General features: G+C 46.5%; 1 protein-coding gene across 3 annotated transcripts in view; it reads right to left on the reverse strand.

Annotated features, from left to right (window-relative positions):
* Positions 1-19517, reverse strand: part of fam110b (family with sequence similarity 110 member B) — a 134305-nt gene that overhangs the window by 31625 nt on the left and 83163 nt on the right. For 2 of the 3 annotated variants that reach the window (XM_038717169.1, XM_038717170.1), the window contains one exon: positions 425-1082. In XM_038717169.1, the coding sequence (XP_038573097.1) occupies positions 425-547 (123 nt within the window). In that variant the 5' untranslated portion in view covers positions 548-1082. Of the gene's footprint in view, positions 1-424; positions 1083-19517 lie in introns of those variants that run through there. The other variant, XM_038717171.1, reaches the window with a different exon arrangement.

The raw sequence follows: 19517 nt of genomic DNA on the forward strand, positions 1-19517 counted from the left end.
ACAGCTCCACACTGCTGTCTGACCCTAACTGGTCCACTGACCCTATAGGTGTCATTTACACTGGGGACGCTGGGGACATGTCCCCACCACATTTTAAAATGGCTGATTTTGTCCCCATCACTTTTTGAAAGCATTTGTTAAAAATGTTCTGAAAAATAGCTTGCACCAATTGATTTACACAATAAGAAAACATGCAGTGCAATATAGTTTTCCCTCATAAAAAAACAGACATTTCCACTGTAAATTGGAGCAGAAAATGTCTCCAGAATGTAGGAAATTACAAGTTTAATGCTTAAAATCTTCCGACGGAGACAAATGCTTGATTATGGTATAACCTTCGTTGTTTCACCAGCAGTAAAAACTGTTTTTTGCATTTTAATACTGACACACACACAGCAGACCCCATAGAGAAATGGAACAGTACCTGTCTCCTGAAGTAGTCAGGACCCTTATTGAGGATGCGGAGGGGCACGGTGGAAGTGAAGGGCGTCGCGGGGCCAGCTGCCTTGCTATCTGGAAGGGCTGGAGCCAGTGTCTCTGTCGGCATGGCAACAAGGCGACTGGGGTGGCCGGCCGTGGTGGCAGCGGGTGCGGGGGGGTCGACAGAGGGCGGGGGCACCGGAGGACCCCCAAACCATGAAGACACAAGGTAGAGAAGTGAAAGTCTAGAAAGAGATGAATCCCCTGGCCCTTATTGCTTATAGGACCTGGTGGGACTGAGCCAGACTCTGGGCTGGGGGGCAGGTCAAGTATTGTATTCAGATATACTACTGCATTGCCTGAGTAGGATGATCTCTGTTGGCAGCTCTACAGCCTGAATAATTGAATTCACTGATGTTCACTAAAAAGTCTATACAGGTCTGCGGGGCGTAGGTTCCACTGACCTATTCATCAAGTAAGATGGACAGTTAGATGGATAAAAAGTGAGAGAACGAGTGCAGTGACAGAATGGAAAGGAGGAAAAAGGATGATGAGTGTGTTGTGGTTGAGTGCTTCCACAGGGCGGAAGGAAAAAATAGAGGATGGTAGCCCCGCTGCCTCTCCACCCTCGGTTCAGCTCTCCCTTAATCTCGCCACACTATCTGGAATAGGCAAAAAGAGAGAGAGAGCCAGTGGGATTAGAGTTAGGCTATGACATCATGCTCCTCAGTGTGCAAACTATACCATAGCTTTTGGGGGAGCTCACTTTTTTCCCCCCTGGGACGGGGGAGGGGACAGACTGTGATTCTTACTGCTGAATGATTAATAGCTGCAAGCATGTAGGCCTGGGGCTGACTGTGAAAGTATCAGGCATGTTTGTCTTATATTATTATCATATACAGCCATTTTGCTACAATTTTGCTTCACACAACAGCTGCAGCTGTGTTTGCGACCTGACCTTTCTTTATCCCGTGAGAGGGAAGAATTTAGAAAGTTGTGTGATGCTAGGGAGAGCCCCCAGCTGCAGTAGTGCATGGATCATGCATAATATTCATCCAGCCAGAGAGAACGATCACGGACCATTCACAGCGTGTCGTTAGTACAAGCGACACAACCAGAGAGGCAGTGGGGCGGTGGAGCATACAGGGACAGGAGATCGCAGAGCGACCGGCCCTCTAGCTGGATGAAGTCTGACACTCCTGATTTTACCCCTGGATCCATGATGATAGAGAAATATAGAAATTAATGTCAATAAAGCATGCTGTCAATATTTTAGAGGCCCCCTCTAAAATTTCTGTGCCTGAAATGTGTTCGGGGTTTACAACAAAGATGGAAGGTAAGGGGACATAGGGACTCAGCTTGGGGGTGTGACATACACTTAGCTCACGAAACATGAGGAAATACAATTCAAGGTTTACAACAAGAAGAAGAGAAGATAATTGTACACTAGTTTTATAAAACGTTCAATCTGGAAATACATGAAGGTGGGGCTGGGGGTCCTCCCCTATAAGATTTTGAGCATTAAACAGTTCATTTCCTTCATTCTACCACCACCTATAATCAGTGCTTGAAGTGGAAAATATAGGTGTTGGTACTTAGGGCTGGGCAATACAGCCTAAAATGTTATCACGATAAAACATTTCACATCATTCAATATCGACTATTCTTATGATAAATGTCAAGTCATTTTAAGGCAGATTTTTGCTCCTGAGTGAAAGTTGAAGAAACCAGATGGTTAATTGTAGTTTTAAACTATTATTATGCTCAGAACAAACACTTAAATCCAAACAGTGGATCCAGTGTTTCCCATATTATATATATATTATTAACGCTGCCCGCCACATACTGATTTTCGATTTTTTTTTTACTAGGCCTATTTAAAATCATATTTGATTGCAGAGCGCTGTAGCGCATTCGCTCAGCACATCCTTTTGTTCGTCCCTCTCTCTTTCTCCCTCATGAACAGTGCTACACAAATCTGTCCAACACGACGCTGTTGGACACCCAGCTTAAAAAAAAAGTTATTAGAAAGCATGTAAGGAGACTACCTAATAAGAAGAGCTAAGTTAACGTTATAATACAGCTGGGTTGTCGAGGTTAGCACGTTGTTTATAGCTGGTGCCACTGTGGGAAATACTAGGATCACTTAACAAATCTGAGGTAAAACATTAAAAACAATTATGAAGTAAATTTCAATGAAGTAATCTTTTTTTCAGTCCCTTTTCCTCAACAAATTAAAGTGCTGATTTGTTAGTGATTCAAATTAATTAAATCAAACACTTATTAAACATTTGTTATATTGTTACTGAGGAAAATTATATTGCGATAATCATTATTGTTTTTTTGCGCAGCCCTGCTGGTACTCTTCATTCACATGGGGGCTCACGGCTGCATGAAAGGCACCGAGTTTCTACCTGCTCCGTCCCTGCCAACAGAGATTAGCAAACAGGCGAGAATGGGAACAGATGAGCACCACATAGAGCCCACCGGTATGCAAGAAAAGTCAGTCCCCTTTCTTTCATGAATATTTTCCACAGACATATTTATATATTGTCGAATACAAAAATGCCTCACGACGGAATTCTGACACAGTGCCGGAGAACTCTAAGTCCTGAGCTATTGTAGTGTACCTTCACTTTGTTTAAAAAAAAATGAATATTAATACTTGGACATATTAATTTCGTATGCACTCGTTACAAATTCTAACATCGCTGTCCGCCCAAGGTCTCAGGGATCCTTGGGTATAGCTTTAATAACAATTAGGTAAAAGTGATCAGTTATTTATCAATTGTTCAGTCAGTTTAAATCATTCAGTCTCAATTCAGAGGAGGGAATCTTCCATGCATAAACCCGCATTATAATCTACTAGCGTGAACATAAGTGAGAGAAAATATGCATATAAAGAAGATAAACAACAATGATTAGTCAACAACAAGAATGCAATAAACGGAAGTTAGAACAGAATTGATAGGGTTCAATGTAAATGCTGTTTGGCTATTGTGAAAAGAATATGACTCTAAGGAAATAAAGGAAATGAGCGGATGCAGGTTTTGGTTCCTACAGTAATCACTAAATTTGAAATTAGGCTATTGATTAAGGCAAAGCTAAAAACAGGTACAGATACACATTTTCCTGTTTCCATCATCATCCTGTTACACTACACAAACATGAATTTCGTGTTAGACTCATAACATGTACGTTGTTTTGCATGTTAGAGCTTCCACGGTGAAAGCATTATTGTCTCTGATGAGGATTGCACTCCAGAGCCAAGCACAGAGGCGAAGCAGAGGAGGGCGGGCAGCCAGGGTCCAAGGAAGAAGAGGCAGAGGACGGGGAGGACGAGGTGCAAGCCAAGGACCACATATTCTAGGACCTGCATCCAGCTTCACACTCCAACAAAACAGAGGTTTAATCCTAGCAGGGTGTAAGATGTAATGTCACTAATAATTACAAATAATTCCATCCACTGTGTGGATGAATACATGTACCTTGTTTATGTTTTATTCCCAGGAGGGTAGAGAAAATACAAGGTATATTGTTCCCGGTTCTGGATAATATTTTCATCTTTTTTTAAATAAAACACTGAAAATGATAAATGCCTTTTCTTTACACTTGCAGCATAAACAATCAAGCAAATACATTTAGGTCTTATGTCTCCAATAATGACATCCAAATGTGGTATAACACTTGTTTATTGTTATTATATACTACTAATACTACAAACTATATCACAAATAGATAAACATCATTAAAAATAAGTATATAGAGGAAGAAAGATAAGCTGTGTCTGTATCTTGACTGATTATGAAGACAGTTCAGTTTGTATGTAGCATTGTATCGCTGCTGTGGAGATTAATTAATTTAATATATCACAATCACCTCTCTGACATAATTACCATATTTCAAAACCAATCATATTACTTTATGTTGTACTTTTTGCTGTATCTAGCAATACAGTTGGGGTAGGGACACCTGACTGAACCCCATGTTGACAGGGATCATCAGGTCTCCCGGTTCTGCTTCTAGGCATCTCCTCAGTAGTAGACAACCATCAGAGGAGGAGGTCTGAGATGTAACTGTAATCCTTCTCCACCTTCAATGAGTACAAGCACCACTTCCTGGACTTTTGTTGTACACCTTGCTGTACGTGAAAATACAGAAAGGAGAATCAGCTTAGTGAAAACTTGTAACACCTGTCATTGTTCTCTTATACAGTATTTAGCATTTCCACATAAAATGCAATCAAAACAATAAATTAGCACCATCTATCTGTATTCCTCATACTATTTAATATTTTTTGACCCATTACTTATAAATGTATTGAGTAAAATGCAATAAAAATGCAACATACTTAGTTGTGTCATCAGCTTTTCTCCTAGCTGGTCTGTGGACACGGTGGTTGTAATCCAGGCCAGCCAGCATTGTCCGATCAGCGTATACTGGTGAGAAGTACAGGGCTATGGACCACTCCAAATCTGCAGGTGTTTTTCCCTTCTGGTAATATAATTCATGGCATAACAGCACCACTTACAGTGAAAGGTTTTCACACAGTAGGTTTAGCTATTTTAGTGTCCAACTAAATAATAAGTAGCTTATATACCAGATATCCAAAGAAGGTTAAAGTCAAGGGCAACTGGACTTGGTTGAAGATAGTGGAAGACATTTCGTCCCTCATCCAAGGGACTTTATCAGTTCTGACTGACTGGTAGGGAAACTCAGCTATTTAACCTCAGTGGGGTTGTTTGCCAGGATCGTCGATACTGCAGGTTCGTTAGTGTTCCTGGTTGTTGTAACAATAGTCCTTACGGTCGTTAGGACTACCTGTGGCCGAGACTGAACGACCATTGTTGGCATCTTCACCTGAGGCCAATAGGTTACGTGTGTTGAGTTTCCTGGGAAGTGATGAAAGGACAGTATTGTAAGTGGGGGATAAGTGGTGGCGTAGACCCCCTCCCATGTTCAATGACGGCTTCTCAACCCGGGTGTAGATGGTTTCCTTGACACCTCTTTCAAACCATCCATCTTCTCTGTCTAAAATGTGCACCTGGTGGTCCTCAAATGAGTGTCCTCTGTCCTTCAGATGTAAGTAGACTGCAGAGTCTTGACCTGAGGAGTTGGCCCTTCTGTGTTGAGCCATGCGTTATTGTTGAAATAACAAATGTTATCTGACCCTAAAAATAGAATTCACACTGGCAAACTACCTGAGCACAATAAAATGTCCTAAACTAAGAGAAGTGTTGCCAACATCCAGACTGAGTGAACACAGCCTGGCCATAGAAAAGGGTCGCCACAGCATACTGTAGCTGTTTCTGCTGGGGTTTCCCAAAGCAGTTTTTCAGGTGTGCTGTCCCAAGTACTTAGTGCAATGTCAGGCAGGATGGGCAGGTACATACGATTTCCACATATTGACGGACTAAATGAAACAAAGCAAGGTTTTTACGTGGTGGCTGCTTTCCCTCCCGACTCTCCATGGGGAAAACCATTGAAACACGCAAAATGTTATGCTGAATTTTGCATGCCTGCTGAGAATTGTATAAAAATGCATTCAAGTTCTGCTTTTAAACGCTATACTATTGTTTGTGGGGTTCATTAATAGTGATAAATGATCAGCATATATTTTATGAAGGTTAAGAATCGTTAATATAGTATTACATTTAGTAAAAGTACCATTTCTTGAGATTCAGCAAAAACCTGTGGCGTTAACAGCGTTCAAACAGCAAAATGTCCTAAAAGGACCTTAAGAAGTGAATTATATAATTCGGCAAAACAGATGTAGGCTACCTACCGAAATTTGCATCCGCCTCTTTCCTCAGTATAAAGAGCGTTACCTCCTGCGAGGTGTATGCAATTCACAGCAGGCATGCAGAATTCAGCACAACACCTGCGCTGCAAAACGTCACTAGACCTCGTGGGAGCAAGGCCTGATCATTGTTCTAAGCTCACGCAGTCTACCGTTGGTAGATTGTGTCTGACTTGACGGCGCTGTTTTTATTCCCCTATCAATCAAGTTGGCGAAAGTCAGCCAGTTATCTCGAACACACCTGTAGACTACCATTTATACAGCTCGGTAACTTCGACAGCTGTTTTCCAAAGTTAACATAGCTATCCTTATTAGCTAGGATCTTTACATGCTTGCTAATAACTGTTTTGAAGATGCGTCTCCGAAATTGACAGCGTTGTGTTGGACAACGCAACGCTGTTATGCAGCGGTGTTTATGATACCAACCATTCAATTCACAGACAGGTCTGTTGTCAGTGTTTGCAAGATAGAGAGAGAAAGAGAGCGACCAAGTGAGAGGATGTGCGGAGTGAATATGCGCTGCGCAGCACTGCAATCAAGAACGATTTTACCAAGTAAAGTCTATGTGTATTACAGTTTTTTTCAATTGCTAACCTGCATTGGTCAAAACTGAAGTCACATTGTCAAAACTCTTCACATTCAGCAAAACAACCACTTTCTCCAAAATCCATGAACTCCTTTCTCATTACTACTTCACCACCTGCAAAACAATGTATATCTGCAGCACATTTTTCAGACACTAACACACTGTGTCCAAAACTGTTAAAAACACAAAACAGAATGATTGCAAATGTCCTGTATTTTTGCAGTAACTGTACAGATATATACAGAAAATCTTAGCAGAACAAGTACGTACATTTTATGTTTATGTCTATGTGTGTAGAGAAATGTGTGTAGTGTTTTGAATGTCGTTTTACTGTAAACAGCAAGCTAAGTGTAAACCGGAAAATGTGCTTGTATTTTAGCAGAATTGGTTCAGGGAGTTGGTACATCAATTACAGGTTGTGGTCATTTTGCCTCAGGTACCAGTGTTACTGTGTGAACAACTGAGAAAAACAGCACTGCAATTTCAGGAACTTTTTTTCAGAAGTAAATTGCTGAATGCAGTTTTTCTTAGTCGCTTTGTACATTTCTAATCCTCAACATTTGCAAAACGTCTCGGGTTACGTATGTAACCCTGGTTCCCCGAGAAGGGGAACGAGAGACTGCGTCGGTTACGACACTATGGGAACGCCTCTAGGCGAAGCAGGTCTGAACGTGAATGAAATCACTCCAATCCTATTGGCTTGTTGCTAGAACGGTAAGGTGTGACGGAATAACCGGAGGAGTATAAAGCACACCTGTACACACTCATCATTAGCTTAACTATGAAGCAGGCGCTTCAGGCGGGGAGAGAGGTGCGGCGGGCCGACGCAGTCTCTCGTTCCCCTTCTCGGGGAACCAGGGTTACATACGTAGCCCGAGACGTTCCCCTTCGAGGGAACTCGAACTGCGTCGGTTACGACACTATGGGAACGAGATACCCACTAAACCGTGCCGAAAACCCCGCCTGCCCAGTGTGCAATAAAGTGGCACGACTAAGAGGAGAGCGCACGAGTGCCAGGTGCCGAAGGAAGGTCAAGACTGTAAAACCAAATGAATGTGTGCGGAGTGGCCCAGCCAGCCGCTAAACAAACATCCTGCAAAGAGGCCCCGGAAAGGAGGGCTCGAGAGGCCGCCATGCCTCTGGTAGAATGAGCCCTCACAGCCACAGGTGAAGGCAAACCGCGCACCTGATAGGCCAGGGAAACAGTCTGAACAATCCAGTTGCTAATCGTATGTTTGGATGCAGGGAGCCCAGCCCTGGGGGACCCAAAACACACTAGCAGCTGGTCAGCCTTCCTCCAACGGGAGGACCTCAGAGTGTAAATACTCAGTGCTCTGACCGGGCAGAGCAGATGAAGCCTCCCGTCCTCCACCGTCACATGAGGTGGAGGATGAAATGCCTGCAGCACCGTGGACCCTGCCGCACAAGAAGGCACTTTAGGGATGTATCCTGGACGAGGGTGCAGGATAGCCCTAATATTCCCCGGGGCAAACTCCAGGCTTTGCGGGGAAACCGAAAGCGCTTGGAGATCCCCCACCCTCCTCAGAGAGGTGATAGCAAGGAGAAAGGCCATCTTGAGGGTCAAGTGCTTAGCCTCAGCTGACTCTAGGGGTTCGAAGGGGGCCTCAGCCAACGCCCCAAGAATCACCGCCAGATCCCAAGGGGGAACCTTGGACCGAGTCGCAGGTCTCATCCTCCGGGCACCACGGAGGAAACGTACAACCAAGGGAAGTTTCCCCAAGGACCCCTCCCTCAGAGGGGTGTGGAAAGACGAAATAGCTGCCACGTACACCTTGAGGGTGGAAGGGGAAAGACCAGCAGAGAACCGGTCCTGGAGGAACTCAAGTACCTGAACCACCGGTTCCGGCAGGTAACAGGGTCCACCAACCGCTCCCTACACCAAGTGGAGAAAACACTCCACTTCAGGCTGTACATTCTCTGTGTGGACGGGGCCCTGGAGCTCAGGAGGGTCTCGACTGCTCCGGCTGTCAGACCCGCCTCTAGGTACTGTGCCCCCTCAGGGGCCAGACCCACAGTCGCCATATGGCGGGGCAAGGGTGAAGAACCTGGCCCTGCGCCTGGGACAGCAGGTCTCTCCTCAGAGGGACCCGCCACGGCGGGCCGTCCAGGAGCGACATGATGTCCGAGAACCACACCCGGGATGGCCAGAACGGGGCTACAAGCAGTAGGCCGACATTGTCCTGGCGGACCCGCTCCAGAACCCCCGGGAGCAGAGCAACTGGGGGAAAAGCGTACAGACGTAGCCTCGGCCACGAATGTACCATGGCGTCCAGACCCAACGGGGCTGGAGGAACGAGAGAAAACCATAGCGGGCAGTGCGTAGTCTCTTGAGACGCAAACAGATCCACGTCTATGGGGCCGAACTCTTCGCACAAGAGCTCCACCACTTCGGGGTGAAGTCTCCATTCCCCGGGCCTCAGCCCCTGCCTCGACAGCAGGTCTGCTCCCTGATTCTGCGTCCCCGGGAGATACATCGCCCTGAGCGACAGTAACCTCTGCTGGGACCACAGGAGGATCTGACGCGCCAGTCTGTCCAGAGGGCGCGAGCGCAGACCGCCCTGGTGATTCAGATAGGCCACCACCGCTGTGTTGTCGGAACGAACCAGGACGTGGTGGCCTTGGAGATCGGGCAGGAAACTCCTTAGAGCCTGGAACACTGCCAACATCTCGAGACAGTTGATATGCCACTCGGATAGATGCACCTGCCAGGATCCCCTTGCAAAGCGGCGTCCATGACCGCGCCCCAGCCCGTGAGGGAGGCGTCTGTCGAAATAACCAGCCGGCGACAAGACCCTCCCAGCACGGGCCCCTGGGACAGGAACCAAGTTTCCTTCCAAACTGATAGGGAACGAAGACACTTGCGCGTAACCCAAATCAGATGGAGAGGATTTCCCCTCGGGGAAAAACCCTTGTTCCTTAGCCACCACTGCAGGGGTCTCATGTGCAGTAGTCCAGATGGTATTACGCTGGACGCAGCTGCCAGGAGACCCAACACTCGTTGAAAGTGTTTCATAGTGATGGCGTGGCCTAACTTCACCCCTCTCACGGCAGCCAATATGGTGTCGACACGTGCCGGAGACAATTGTGCCCGCATTGTTGTCGAATCCCATACAACCCCTAGGAACGTAGTCCGTTGGGTGGGCGCCAGCACGCTCTTCTTTGCGTTGAGCCTCAGCCCTAAACGCCGCAGATGAGCCAGAACGACATCTCGATGCCGAACCGCCAACTCTCGAGACTGGGCCAGGATGAGCCAGTCGTCGATGTAGTTGAGAATCCGGATGCCCCGGAGCCTCAGCGGGGCCAGTGCTGCATCCATACACTTGGTGAATGTGCGAGGGGAAAGTGCCAGGCCGAATGGAAGAACCCGATACTGGTAAGCCACACCCCCGAAGGCGAACCTCAGGAACTTCCTGTGAGAAGGACGGATGGAGACGTGGAAATAGGCGTCCTGTAGATCTATCGTGACGAACCAATCCTCGGATTGGATGTGCGACACGATGGCGGGGATGGTGAGCATCTTGAACCTGAATCTCCTCTGAGACCGGTTTAGAACCCGCAGATCCAAATTAGGGCGCAGCCCTCCGTCCTTCTTGGGGACTATGAAGTACCGACTGTAGAAGCCGGCGTCTCTGTCTGGGGGGGAGACACGTTCCACGGCCCCTTTCCTCAGTAGAGTCCAAACTTCCTGTCCCAACACCGGACCTTGCTCCGGGCGGACCACAGTCCAAACCACCCCGTTGAATTTTGGAGGGCGGGTTCTGAACTGTAGTCGATACCCATCTATGGCAGTGCGCAGGACCCACGGAGAAATGTTCGTCAGGCTCCGCCAAGCCTCTGCAAAGTCTGCCAACGGAACCAGCCCCTCGGGGCTGGTGGTCGGTGTCTCGTGTGATCTTCTGGTGGACCCCTGAAGCCCCAGAACGGCAGGGGGGAGCCGCCGAAGATCCACGGTGAGTGAGTCGGGATGCCGTCCGCCTGCAGACCCTCGGGGCAGGCAGTACGGCGCGGACTCGTTGGTGGCAGGTGCGTCCTGAACGTGTAAACGGCGGGATAACATCACCTGTTGCCACGGCGGAGGGGACCTCGGTCGGCCTCCGGGGGGGTGGGGGGGTGCAGGAGGGGAGAAAAAACTCCCCTACCCCGGTCTTCAGGACCTCTTCCCTGAGCTCCGTCGGGACTGGATGACAGTCCTCAGATCGCGTCTCACAGAAGGCTGAGGTTGAGAGCGCCGCCTCGCTGCCCCAGCCCCTCGGGGGGCCCCCGAGAAGCGACACTCTGCTTCCTCTCCTCTCGGTAGGAGCTCATAGAGGGAAGGGACCTACGCCCGGCAGCCTCAGCTGCCTGGGGTGCAGACCGGCGAGGGAGGTACTGGCGGAACGCTTCGCCTTGCGTCTTAACGTGCTGGAACCGATCCACCACCGAGTCCACCGCGTCACCGAAGAGGCCCGCCGTGCTCACCGGTGCATCGAGGAGGCAGCTCTTATCCCTCTCTGACATGCCCGCGAGGTTGAGCCATAGGTGACGCTCCGTGGCCACCAGAAACGACATGGATCGACCAATAGAGCGGGCCGTTTCCTTGGTGGCCCGGAGAGACAGGTCCGTGGTTCTGCGAAGTTCCGCCAGATCTTCCTCAGAGGGACCCCCCCTCTGAACCATCTCCTGAAGCAGGTCGGCTTGGTAGGCTTGAAGCACCGCCATGGTGTGCAAGCTCGCACCTGCCTGGCCCGCTGCCATGTACGCCTTCCCCACGAGCGTGGATGTGGTGCGACATGGTTTGGATGGTAACGCCGGCTTCTCCAGGGAGGACGCAAGTCGAGGGGAGAGATAGCTCGCAAGCGCATCCTCCACCCGAGGCATCCTCCCATAACCACGGTCCCTAACCCCCATAATTAAGTGATCGGGGTGTGGAAAGCCGTGTAGAGAAGGGTCTGCCCCATGATTTACTCAGTTCATCATGTAAATCAGGAAAAAATGGCAGAAATCGGCGTGGAGGTGGTGCGTGGTGCTTAAGAAACCTTTCATCAAGCTTCCCACTGGCCTGTGGTGTCTGCTCCTCCTGTGGCCAGTCGATGTTGAGCTTAGCCACGGCTCTAGTCACCACCTCCAGCAGCTCGTCATAGTCGGGCGCAGCCTGATGACGTTGCCCCGACACCCGGAAGTCATCGTCCATTACGCCGAGCACGTCCACCTCCTCGGAGTCGGATTGCTGCAGCGTCTCCGGATCCAAACTGCGAGCGGGAGAAGCCGAGAAACGGGCTCCCGAACGAGGGAAGGAAGCGTCGGAGCCAGCGGACGAAGGTCGGGAAAAAGCCTCAGCCGTCCCGAAATCCTCCGACAGATCACGCTGTGAACCCCATGAGTGAAGCCGCCGGGCCGCCACAGCGGCCGCCGGGCCCGCCCCACGGGGAGAACACATCCGGCCATCCTCGGAAAAGAGAGCCATGCGGGACCTCAGTACCCGCACGGAAAGGGTTTCGCAATGGCCGCAGGCAGCCCCCTCGAGAGCTGCCCGGGCGTGCTCCATCCCCAAACATGAGACACACATCTCATGAGAATCTCCATCCGTGATGTACCGAGGGCAAGGAAAAACACACTTTCTGTACCTCTGATTGCCGGACATGCTGATAGACTTCTTCCTCAGGTAAGACATTTCGCTGCTTGTAGGACTGGAGCTTTCTTCAAACGACATACAGAGCGCCTGCTGAATAGAAAAAAGCTAATGATGAGTGTGTACAGGTGTGCTTTATACTCCTCCGGTTATTCCGTCACACCTTACCGTTCTAGCAACAAGCCAATAGGATTGGAGTGATTTCATTCACGTTCAGACCTGCTTCGCCTAGAGGCGTTCCCATAGTGTCGTAACCGACGCAGTTCGAGTTCCCTCGAAGGGGAACTACTTGTATTGGTAAACTATGGCTAAGGTTTAGTTGACAATGATTGAAAATGCAGAAGGCAGCACTTTTTCTGTATGGCATAGATCACTTTCAACAGTACAGAGTTATACATTGCAGGGGATTGGACAGGATTCACAGTTACACTTTTACTGTATGCACTGTAATTTGTTGACAGAGCATGTCATCGTGATGTAGAAAAGAAAAAGGCAAGACTATTTTACAGCACTGCATAGCATAACAGAAACAATTACAAAAATAGAAATGGAAACATGGAAACAGCCCCTCAAGTTGACATTCCTATCTATTGGGCCACAGATTCTTATCCACAGCACAACAGATATCTTCATCAATATACCGTAGCACACATTTACAAAAAAAGTCAAATTATCATGTAGAAAAAATGCTTTGCAGATTATGATGTGTTCAGATATTTTGCATGTAGTGACTTACGCAATGAACTTATGACCTATTTTGCGGGGTAAGACTACTCAACAGAGAACCAGTTTACTGTCAGACATTGTGATCAACATGACATACAGTAAGCAATTGATATGTAGGAAACAGCATCTTCATCCGCTTATCTGGGATCGGGTCGCGGGGGGAGCAGCTCCAGCAGGGAACCCCAAACTTCTCTTTCCCGAGCCACATTAACCAGCTCTGACTGGGGGATCCCGAGGCGTTCCCAGGCCAGTGTGGAGATATAATCTCTCCACCTAGTCCTGGGTCTTCCTCGAGGCCTCCTCCCAGCTGGATGTGCCTGGAACACCTCCCTAGGGAGGCGTCCGTGAGGCATCCTTACCAGATGCCCAAACCACCTCAATTGGCTCCTTTCAACGCAAAGGAGCAGCGGCTCTACTCTGAGCTCCTCGCGGATGGCCGAGCTTCTCACCCTATCTCTAAGGGAGACACCAGCCACCCGCCTGAGAAAACCGCTTGTACCCGCAGACGATTGTACATACCGTAAAACTTTGAATTATAGCCCGGGCTTTTATTTGCTGAAATCACTGAATTGACCCTGCCTTTATCTGGGACAGGCGTCAATGTGGGACAGGCCTTTAATTCCTTTTGTACAAAACTGAAACTACTACAAAACAGTTTATTTATTTCAAACAGAATAATACATTCTTAAAAATTATCAAGTAATATCAAATACACGTCATTCATTTGATCTAGCTCCGACAGACGGCTTATTCGCTTTTATTTTGAAAGCAGCAACCTAACAAAAACAACAACACGGTTAGGATGAGAGAAGTTAGCAGACAAAGAGCGATGGGCTTCACGACAGGATTCACAACTTGGGTAAATTTTTCTGAAAAGCTGTTTTGATTCTTTTGATCGGTGGACCTTACAGACTGAAGAAATATAAATACTCAAGGAACGGACACATTCGGACTTAACGAGCGCTTCAAAGTTAACGTGAGTCAGCACTTTTTTCCCCTTATCCTCTCTTGTAGCCATCCAGGTTCCACCGGTAAATCTAGAAGAATTAGACTTTGGGTCTTGTTGTTTCCATTAAATGAACTTAACAGTGGTATTGTGGAGAATCTAACCGATCTAACGATGTTCAGCATGTCCATACTGACATATTGATCACACGTTTAAACATTAATATTTGTATTAACGATCTAAGCAGCTTAGAAGCTAAAGCGGGCGACTTCGCGGGGTTTAAGAGGTTTTATACATCCAAAGAACTTCTATAAAAACCAGACCAGGAGTTTAATTGAGGCAGGAGTTTATTTGTCAAAATGTGTTCCCACACCAGACCAGTAAAGGAGGTAGGCGGCTGTTTGGGACTCGGCTATTAATTGAAGTTTTACGGTAATCATTGGCATAAATGTGTCAAAACAATTAGCAGTTTCTGAAAAGACTGAGAAATTGCTATGGGCACAAGTGACTCGATGATGTGGGGGTTAAACAGTTAGAATTTCAGTTCTGATCTGAGAAAGTGACTGAGAGCAACTGTATTCTATAATGAAATACTGATTTATGTGAAAAAATCTGTCACATTTCGAAGACAAAAGTTCATCAAATTTATGTAATGCTCCCTGATGTTAGTGTTTTGTAGGTCAGTGTGTTATAAATCAGATCGTATGCTTTCTGAGTGAGAATTGTTGCCAGTGTTTTGGTTGAACGAGTTTATTTTGACGCTTGTATGTTTTGGTGATTTGAGTGACTTTTGGAGATGAGATTAACTGTTTGGTCAAGATGCGTGTTGGAAATGCAGACTGTGTGAAGAGTTTTCAAAAAGTGATGAATACCGATACCAGGACTGTGGAGTGCACTAGCTTCTGCTCCTAAGAGTGTGTGTGTGTGTGTGTGTGTGTGTGTGTGTTCTGTTGGTTCTTGGCTGTATGCCCAGAGGGGATACATGGGAGAGACACCTAAAACAAGGGGAAGAGAGGAGGTAGAGAGTGGAGGAGAAAGACACTAAAATGACATTGTGCACAATTTCTAGATGCTGACTCATGGATGAACCTGGATAAACCAGGTCATTACCAAATACATTCCCAAAACCAATAACCACAAGCCATACTAACATAGTTGAGTCATTGATGTTTCATTCATCAAGTCAAGTGTTCAGTGTGTGCTGCAGGAGTCTGTAAACAGAGCATTGCTATGTGATGCAGTCAGTGGTCTGACAGCCACCCTCAAGTGTAGCACAGCGAAGCACAGAAGTGGTTGAGGAAGAGAATCAGACAGAGTAAATATGAGTAAACATATTAGAGTAGATGGAAGCTACTGCTATGGCCTGCAGGAAATAAAAAAAAAATCTCCCGGGACCCACTGTTAAAGGTTTGTCCTGAACACTACCCCCCCAAGGATTTGAACACTGAGATAAATAGATCAAAAGCAACAAATATACTGCACTAGTTTTCACCTGGATTGTCTGAAAATGCTACACACTAACATAAACATTTCGAGGACACAGAGCTTGTAAGGGATGAAAAATGCAATCTGAGTACCAATGTGAGTGCCCGTCTCAGCTATCCTGCAGCCCACATCTGATTTCTGGCAAACTGAATAAGACATTACAATTCATAACGCCAGAAATGAACAACAGCCAAAATGTTCTTTGGAAAGAATAGGTCTGCAGGCATCTAGTACTGGAACTCAGTCCCCCTCATGACTATCATGTGTTTAGAGAGAGAGAAAGAGAGAGAGAACGCGTGTGTGTTTGTGTGTGTCAGCTGAGTGTTTTTACGATCTGCCCAATCATGGTATGTAAAAATTACTCCAGTTCAGTATAGTACTAGTTAGTAGACAGGAGATAAAGATAGTAGACACCTTTTCTCTGCCTCTCTCTCTTCTGTCTGATACTGTGTTCTGCAGGAAATGAGCAGGACATATGTTCCTAATCCAAATGAAATTTGTCCTTTGGGGTGTGTGTGTGTGTGTGTGTGTGTGTGTGTGTGTGTGTGTCTGTGTGGTAAACTAGAAACATATGCCCCTGTTCAGTACTGGAACAACAGAGTAATCACATAACACATTACACTCACATATCCTCACAAAGTCTACATGTACAGCCTTTAAACTAGAGAGTTAATTTCTCTGATGCTTCAGGCCTCAGTATGGTTACAGTATAGGAGTAACCTTGTGATTCTCACGTTCTACGATTCTTAATGGATTCATAAATGTCTAAAAATAGATTTTTGGAATAACATTACAACAAACAAAGAAGGCAGAACTCAAGCACATTTTAGATTAATAACATAATAATCAGTAAGTGTCAGTTAGTGAGCAGAGCACTGATCTCCAGCACATTCTTCAGCCAACAGTCCGAACAAGTGTCTCATAAAAGTATAGCCACAAGCGGCAATGATCATGATCCAAGCAGGTCGCATCTGATTTAAGAGATTAAAGTGATTTGGACTTGAGGGTACACATTTTTTGTGGTAATTGCAGAAATGCACACTTGATTATAACAGCATCACCTTGAGGTCAATTTTTGTGTTTCCAAGTTTCAAGGTTTTTGCTACACAATAGGGCTGGAACTAACAACTATTTTGATAGTCGATTAATCGATTATTGAAAAGAATAATCGACTATTCGGATTATGAATCGCAAAATGACACAATGCCTCTCATTTAGCTATTAGCCTTTAAATTAAACCTGAGGTTGATTTAGGTATGTGCTAATTAACAGTCAAGACAATAAAATAAATACTGCTTTCAAAAATGCATCTTTTAATGAACGTTACTGCTGCAGCAACAGAAAGTTCCACTGAAATCAAGTCCTGATAAGCAGCTGTCCCAAAGACAGGAGTATGAAATTGTCCGGTGTTGTGTAATCTTGCGCACTCGGCAGTAACACTTTCTCTAGCTGGGAACATCATCATGAGCGATGCATCGTTTATGATTGTAAAGTCAGGGCACATCTGGAATGTGAACACGGCTCTCATAATTATGTGCTACTCACAGCACCATTACTGTAACAATCAAATTGACCAACTGTATAGAAAACGTTTCAGCTCAAAACGTGAAGTAACACGGCCGTAACAATGTCGTTACGGCCCGATGACGTCATGAACTACATCGATTAGTTGTTGCACCCCTACTGCACAAACACTTTTAGTAAAGAAAATTAATATGAAATTTTCACAGGATCTAAGTAGAACAAGAAAACTTTGACTCAATGAGTAATTGAAAACACACAACTTCTTAGCAATTTATACTTGGTCAACTGGGGATTTGAACCCTGAATCTTTGGATCCCATGAGTAGGTGACTTAAGTCCCTTTTCCACTGCATGGTACAAGCTCAACTCGCCTCAACTCGATTTTTTTTGTGGAAAATTTGTACCTGTACCTGCTAGCAGGTACTTTTTTTTGTATCACCTCCATCGAGGTTCCAAGCAAGCTGAGGCGATACTAAAATGTGATGTGAAAACACAGCAAGACTACTGATTGGTCAGAGAGAATCGTCACTATTCACTGCATCATCATTGCGTGCGCCAGACAGAGGCCAGCAACAGAAAGTTTTATATTTTACAATTATTTCATCAGTAAATCCAAAAACTGATGGCGGAACAAAAATGTGATTGAAAGTTGAGCAAGTGGCAGCAGGGGAAGCCAGCCGCCCGCTCGCAGAGTCCTCTGCTCCCACTGTCACAGAGATTACTGGTGTGAGTTGGTTTCTACCCACCTTCTTACAAGTTGAGGGAATGACATCACGTCTTAGGCTGATATTTTTATCGAAATATAAAATAAATACACAAACAAAAAACACCTTGGACGTGAGAGGACGCTGGCGCACAACTCCAGCTACTCTGCGATTCTGATCCTGTTGCTTTACTTAGCTGTTTTTCTACGTTACGCTACTAGTTGGATTCACTTTCTCACACTCTGCAACTTTTCCAACCTACCTTTTATATGCAAGTTATTGGAAAGAGTTGTGGCTGCCCAACTCAACCATCATATGCTACATCACAACCTCTAAGAGCCATTTCAATCTGGCTTCAGGACACATCATAGCACAGAAACTGCCCTTAAAAAATTACCTTCTCATGGCAGCTGACTCTGGCCATGTCAGCATCTTAATTCTTCTCGACCTCTCTGCAGCCTTTGATACAGTCTCCCACTCCATTCTTCTCACTCGCCTCTCCGAACTCATTGGCCTCACTGCTCTGCTCTGATTGACTGTCTGGCCTGTAGTGTAGTGGGACCCCACTAGACCCCACTACGCTGGTTGGCTGACGTACTGCGGTAAGCATGTCGACTCATTTCCGTTTCCGGTGCTTGTGTGTTGGTGTGTTGGTACCGTGTTGTGCTGCTCTCGCTAAATAACAGTTACATTTGTTAGATTACAGCAGCCAACTGTCCACTAAACACTTATTCTTACAGTAATTTTGCCTAAGCACTCACAGTTCTTTCCATCTTTTAGTGACTGCTGTTCAATCTCATAGTTGTTCTAAAGTTTTGGTAGCTGACGCTACAGTACTTTAGCTTAGCCGTTAGCGACTTTAGCTTAGCAGCTAGCGATGGCTTCTCCTTCCACCTCTCTCTCTCCTACTTTCTCCTGCTCGGTGTGTCAGATGTTCAGTTACTCCTCTGCCTCCTTTAGCAGTAATCAAACGTGTAATAAGTGTAGTTTATTTTTAGACATGGAGGCGAGGCTCAGTGATTTAGAAGTCCGGCTCCGCACGTTGGTACATCAGTCTTTAGCTACTGTAGCTAGCCAGTCCCCGGTAGTCGGTGCGGAACGGCCTGAGTTAGCCTCTGGTAGCCGTCCTCCGGCATCCCCTGTGCAGCCAGGAAGGAGGGGGGCTGGGTGATTGTCTGAAGGAGGAATAGTCGTAAGCATTCAAAGTCTACGGGGCACCATCAACCTGTTCACGTTTCTAACAGATTTTCCCCACTCAGCGACACACCCGCTGAGAAACCAACTCTGATCATTGGCAGCTCCATTTTGAGAAACGTGAAGTTAGCGAAGCCAGCGGCCATAGTTAAGTGCATCCCTGGGGCCAGAGCGGGCGACATTGAGTCTTATTTGAAACTGCTGACTAAGGATAAACGTAAATACAGTAAGATTGTTATTCACGTCGGCGGTAATGACTCCCGGTTACGCCAATCAGAGGTCACTAAGATTAATGTTGAGTCGGTGTGTACATATGCAAAAACAATGTCGGACACCGTAGTTTTCTCTGGACCCCTGCCAAATCTGACCAGTGATGACATGTATAGCTGCATGTCGTCATTCCGCCGCTGGTTGTCGAGGTGGTGTCCAGCAAACGATGTGGGCTTTGTAGATCATTGGCAGACTTTCTGGGGAAGACCTGGTCTGATCCGGAGAGACGGCATC

This window comes from Micropterus salmoides, unplaced genomic scaffold (assembly GCF_014851395.1).
Source record: "Micropterus salmoides isolate LMB-PRFRI ecotype aquatic unplaced genomic scaffold, ASM1485139v1 Ms_hic_scaffold_14, whole genome shotgun sequence".
NCBI lineage: Eukaryota > Metazoa > Chordata > Actinopteri > Centrarchiformes > Centrarchidae > Micropterus > Micropterus salmoides.